General features: G+C 47.5%; 1 protein-coding gene across 3 annotated transcripts in view; it reads right to left on the reverse strand.

Annotated features, from left to right (window-relative positions):
• Window positions 1-5,246, reverse strand: part of RNF123 (ring finger protein 123) — a 39,825-nt gene extending 34,579 nt beyond the window's left edge. For 2 of the 3 annotated variants that reach the window (XM_056525232.1, XM_056525230.1), the window contains exons 1-3: window positions 5,178-5,246; window positions 4,530-4,615; window positions 1,971-2,055 (exon numbers count right to left, since the gene is read on the reverse strand). In XM_056525232.1, coding sequence (XP_056381207.1) covers window positions 1,971-2,055; window positions 4,530-4,611 — 167 coding nt within the window. In that variant the 5' untranslated portion in view covers window positions 4,612-4,615; window positions 5,178-5,246. Of the gene's footprint in view, window positions 1-1,970; window positions 2,056-4,529; window positions 4,616-5,127; window positions 5,151-5,177 lie in introns of those variants that run through there. The other variant, XM_056525231.1, reaches the window with a different exon arrangement.
• Window positions 5,247-6,000: the final 754 nt, after the last annotated feature.

Here is a 6,000-nt window from a genome sequence, read left to right on the forward strand (position 1 = left end):
TTTTTTTTTTTTAGGACATTGTGTGTACTGTACAGGACCTTGAAGAAGCTCCTGTCCTCTACATAGACCAGTGTTTCCCAAGCAAGGTTCCCCCAACGGTTGCAAAACTACAACTCCCAGCATGCCCGGACAGCCTTTGGCTGTCCGGGCATGCTGGGAGTTGTAGTTTTGCAACAGCTGGAGGCTCCCTGCTTGGGAAACACCGACATAGACAGTGATTTACAGCTCCCAGCAGATCTTTCTTACCTTATATATATAAGGACTTGCTTTATCTATATTAATTATCCTCACTTTTTCCTATTTTTGGATGACATTTTGGTGTCTTTAGAACGAATTACCAGGTTTCCATAGAGTAATGGTCTCAACATACAATGGTTTCAACATACAATGGTCGTCCTGGCACCAATTAATATTGTAACTTGAGGGACCACTGTATTTCTTTCCAGTGCAAAGATTTAAACCTTTTTGTTTTTTTTGCAAATGAGGCTTAAAAGCCCAGTGGGGGTTCCCCAACACATTAACCCAGGTCCAACTTCTTATCTAGTGGGTGTCAGACAAACAGGGTAGGAAGCAAGTCGGCCATTGGATTTTTGCCGGACAACCCTTTAATGCTCTTACCAAGAGTGGGATTCGAGCTACAGAAGGACTTTCTTTTCATATTCTAGTAGAACAATCTCTCTCAATAGCCAATAGAGGACATGGGCTCTTGCTGTGGGAAATGCCCCCCCGCCAAAAAGACTTCTATCTCAGCACTTATATACGTTAGATATTTGTTGCTAAAGCTGGCCGAATCCTGCCTACTATCGGATGTAATTAAGGGGCCTCCCTTACTATCCCCTTGACAGGTGATGTCTTTGAGAAGGATTGGGCACGCTGAATTACAGCTGCCAGATCCTTTTACTTCTCAGGGAGATAATCCGCCAGTTTTTGACAGTGTATGGCTTTATGGGGTGTATATTAAGGTGAGCCACTCTACTCAAGTTATAAAGTCCCCCCCGGCCGCCCGGCAAGTAGTCGCCTGGGACTTCTACTTACCAGCACCTGTTGCTCTGCATTGCTTTAGCCATGACCCCGACCTGACGGCTTGAATGACGGCTCGCGTCACCGCTCTGCTACCTAAGCAGATGGAGCAGAACAGTGACGCGAGCAGTCATTCAAGCCATCGGGGCGGGGCCCAGGCTGCAGCGAACAGAGCTGGTAAGTAGAAGTACCTGCCCAGGGGACTACTTGCCGGGCGGCCAGGGGGACTTTATAACTTAATATCTTCACCATCCCTGGGGGCACAAGAATCCCCTGGAGATACTGAGGATAATGATTTTAGCATATATAACCATTGCTAAGCATTATATATATACTGATAGGTTCTCTTTAAAGCGTACCTGTCAGATCCCACAAAAAAATAAATAATATTTTACTAAGTATCTAATCTTTTATGCCTCTATCACCTATATTTATCATAAAAATACCTATTTTCATTAGCTTACAGAGTTAGAAATCCTCTCAGGGGAAGAAGGCGGCGTGTCCCTCCTTGTGGTGGTGGGAGGTGATTGGTGTGTCTGCTCATGCAGCCTTGTCCATGAGTAATCATTTGTCAATTATTCATGGACAGGCCTGATGCTGCTGCAGTACTGGTTAGTGTCCCAGTAGGTCTGGGGACCCCTAGTGGTGGGATTTTCAGGAGCTGTTTTCTTTATTAATTATTCATAAAGTTTTAAACAACCTTAATACAAAAGGTCTTTCATTTTCATCAGTAAAAACATATAAAACGTTTTTTGTGGTCTGACAGTGCCCATTTAAGTTGAGGATGGAAACAGTGAGGGAATTTGCCCAGGTGCATAGGGAGGTAACAAACAGGCACTTAGCCTTGTCTAGGGTATTTAGGCTCAGGGTGAGGGCAGAAGCTTTGATCCAGGTATCCTGCCATCACTCTGTACACACCTCATGTTGTGCAAGGCTGTGGGTACAGTTACCTGTAAGTGGCGCCATGCTGTGCTCTGTCACTGCCCGGGAATATTTTGTGCAGATACTGACTCAGTAGTCTCTCATTCACAATTCCTAGAACAAAGGAGAAATGTCAAGGACACAAAACCACAACTGGCAACTATTCAGGAGGATTTATCTGGGGGGGGGGGGCACAGACAGTGCAGGGTAAACTATCAGCCTGGAAACCAGGACAAGAAAGATACCTGTGCTGCACTAATGTTTGGCTTAGGCTGGCTTCACATCACGATTTGAGCGTCTGCTGCACAGATACGATTTCCGAAGCTCAAATTGGCTGAAATCGTATCTGTGCACGGACATGTAAGGACCCATTAACTATTGTGAGCTGCGGGCCCGATCGTAGTCTGCTAGTGTCTACGATCTGATCATTTTCTCAGCATGTCAGATTTTTGACACGGGCTGAAAATCTTGGTCTGCCACAATTTTCAGTCCATGTCTAAAATCTGACATGCCGAGAAAATTACCAGATCGTAGACACTAGCAGACTACCATCGGGTCCGCAGCCCCATAATAGTTAATTAGCCAGTACATGTCCGTGCACAGATACAATTTCAGAAGCTCAAATCGGCTTAAATCATATCTGTGCAGCGGACACTCAGATCGTGATGTAAAGCCAGCCTAAGGGTACGTTCACACGAGTGGATTTTCGCAGCGTATTTCACTGCGGATCCACTGGTGAAGGCCCGCTCTATGCTGTCTTTACATGTGCCTGCATATTGCCGCTATGAACAGACACACACTGCGATGTGCGAGTGGCAGTATACTCGCACATCCCGGGAGCTCTTTGCCTAGCTCATAGCAGGGAGAGTGGCCGCAATGTGCGAGTACACCGCGCACATCGCTGCAGTGTGTCTGCTCGTCACGGCATATTGCCACTACGAGCAGGCACATGTAAAGACAGAATAGAGCGGGCCTTCACCAGCGGATCTGCAGTGTAAAATACGCTGTAAATCCGCTTGTGTGAACGTACCCTTACAGAACATTATCTACACTGATATACTGTGACGAACCATCAGCTGTGATGCCCCATTCTCACTACATTGTTAGCTTTCCTATAAAAGGGACCCACCAGGAGGATCCCAAAGTATACATTACACTAAAGGCTACAATGTGTCCCCACTGTACAGTGGGATATGTATCAACTTCAAGAATGAAGACAAGGTGAATATCTGATGATTTAGATGTCTATACAAGATAGTATCCATAAATATGGATGACATATGTTAGCATTCAACACCCATTGGCTACTACAGGATCCGGTAAATTTAGTTTTAAAGGGGTTCTCCGGTGCTTAGACATTTTATCCCTTATGCAAAGGATAGGGGATAAGATGCCTGATCGTGGGAGTCCCGCAGTTGGGGACGCCCGCGATCATGCACACGGCACCCCGTTTGTAATCAGTCCCCGGAGCGTGTTCGCTCCGGGTCTGATTATGCTCGACCGCAGGGCCGGCGGCGTGTGACATCACGCCTCCGCCCCTCAATGCAAGCCTACGGGGGCGGAGCGTGATGTCACACGGGGGCAGAGGCGTGACGTCACACGCAGCCGGCCCTGCGGTCGAGCATAATCAGACCCGGAGCGAACACACTCAGGGGACTGATTACAAACGTGCATGATCACGGGCGTCCCCAGCTGCGGGACTCCCGGGAAAAGATGTCTAAGCACCGGAGTACCCCTTTAAAGGATTCTATGACTCTTCAACATACTCGCTCATACCAGCCTGACACTGGCCAAAAACACAGTCTTTTATCCTCCCTCTCACAATGGACCAGGGTTGCCAACTCCTGAGACCCCCTGCGATGGGGACTTATTAGCCAGGGAAAAGGGCAGCATTGCTCTTCGTTCCCTGACTAGCCGATAGATACGTCCATTCCTCTGCATAGAAGTCTACGCACAGAAATAGAATGACCTCATGGTCGGTCGGGGAGTGCAATGACACCCTCTTCCCCGACTAATAGCTCACAATCACAGCAGGTCTCAGGGCTGGGACCAAGTGCAATCAACAACTTTTAACATGTCTAATTGACATGTCAAAGTCCCTGAATAGCCTTCCACAGAGAAAAGGTTGGATTTAATTGACAGCCAGGGAGCGAGGCGAGCACTGCCGCACAATTTACCAGTCTGGCAACTCTGCAATGGACCCCTTAAAGAAACTTAACGCTATCTGAAGAACATTTGCTAAGGAAATTCAGAAACCAGCATCCACAGAAAGAATTGACATGACAATTCCTTTTTCAGAATCCTCTCATTGACGCATTGCTCTCTATGGAGGCGGCGCATTTCCGAGCGTGTGGGCAGACATTCTGGTGCATGAACATAGCCATAGGGGGAAAATGTGATAGGGCCTATGAAGTAACCAGTGATTCCAAACCAGGGTGCCTCCAGCTGTTGCAAAACTACAACTCTCAGCATGCCCGGACAGCCTTCGGCTGTCCGGGCATACTGGGAGTTGTAGTTTTGCAACAGCTGGAGACACCCTGGTTGGGTATCACTGCCCCTAACAGAAGATAGCACACATCCCGTTTTACCTGTAACCTTGGCCTTATCTGGCTCAGTGGATAGTCGGTAATTCCTTCTAGTCAGTGACGCCCCCGAGCCTCTGGAAGCCATCACCCTGAGAAAAGCATCAACAATACAATGTGATCACACACAGCGTGACATTGGTCAGAGCGGGCATGGAGGGTTCCTACATGTATCATGCCGTGTGATGTCAGCGCTGCCTGGAAGGATCCGGTGTACTCCCTAAGGACATTGGTTTGGGTTATGTTACCTGCCAAATCTGCAACATGTTTTTAGGATATCTCCCAAAGTAGAACCCCTTAGGAATCCACTATGGCCGCCAGTGTTATGGATAACACAAATATCATGTGCCTAGTTGCGCCCCTTACATCACTCCTAAGGTTGGTACCTGCAGACAGTCACCTGTATGGGACAAGCACCCCCCAACTATCCAATCATCCCTAGTTATCTGTGGGTCACTGACATGGTTGTACCAGTCATAGCCCCTAATGCCATGGGTGACCCCCCTGTAACCATAGTGATGAGGGACAATGTAACAGGTGTGATGGGACAGTAATGGCTGCACCCACTACAAGGGACATATGACTTATAACCCCGGGTACACACCCGCTGCCCACAAGAGACAGCAATGCCCGGTACCCCCTGGGTTGACTCACCCTCTCCAGGGTCAGCCTGCGATCTCTTATCCCGAGACAGATTGGACTCCTCCCCCTTCTGTAGTCCCCGCCCCTCCGTCGACTTCCTGTTCGTTGTTTTTACCTTTTTTTTTTTTTTTTTTTTTCAGCGAGCTTTATTCAGCGTGTATTCGTGACAATAACCTGAGTCATCGTTTCACGTCTGTACTTCAGCTGGAGCGGGGCATGCTTGGAGTTGTAGTGCAGTGACAGCTCCACCGCAGAGGAGACGGTGTGCGGATAGACTGGCAGACTACAGTTACTTGACACCTGGCATTTCAGTGCACACAGCTTTATGCACCTACTTTACCTAGAGCAGTGTTTCCCAACCAGGGGGCCTCCAGCCGCTGAAAAACTACAACTTCCAGCATGCCGGGACAGCCAAAGGCTGTCCCGGCATGCTGGTAGTTGAAGTTATGCAACAGCTGGAGGCACCCTTGTTAGGAATCACTGGCATAGAGTAACACTGGGAACCCTTTACTGGTTTGAACTGGTTATTTTATGTTTCCTCCAGTGAGTATGCCCATTCGCATTAGGCTTTGGCTATTTGCTGCTAGTAGATGTTGGGATACCCTCAGGCAAGGATTCCACTTTTTTTCCTGCATTTCTCATCACTGAAAAAAACGCCAGTGTAATTCCTTGCTTCTGACATTTTTTCTGTCGTTTTTGCCTTTCAGTGGAAATTGCATTTCTGGCCCCTTTGGCGTTTTTTTCAAAATTTGTTGGGTACCAAAAAAAAAAGGATGCAGTAGGGATGGGAAAAAAATTATTTAACAAAATGTTTATTTTTATAACAAAATTTTTA

This window comes from Hyla sarda, chromosome 6 (genome assembly GCF_029499605.1).
Source record: "Hyla sarda isolate aHylSar1 chromosome 6, aHylSar1.hap1, whole genome shotgun sequence".
In the NCBI taxonomy this organism is placed as follows: Eukaryota; Metazoa; Chordata; class Amphibia; order Anura; family Hylidae; genus Hyla; species Hyla sarda.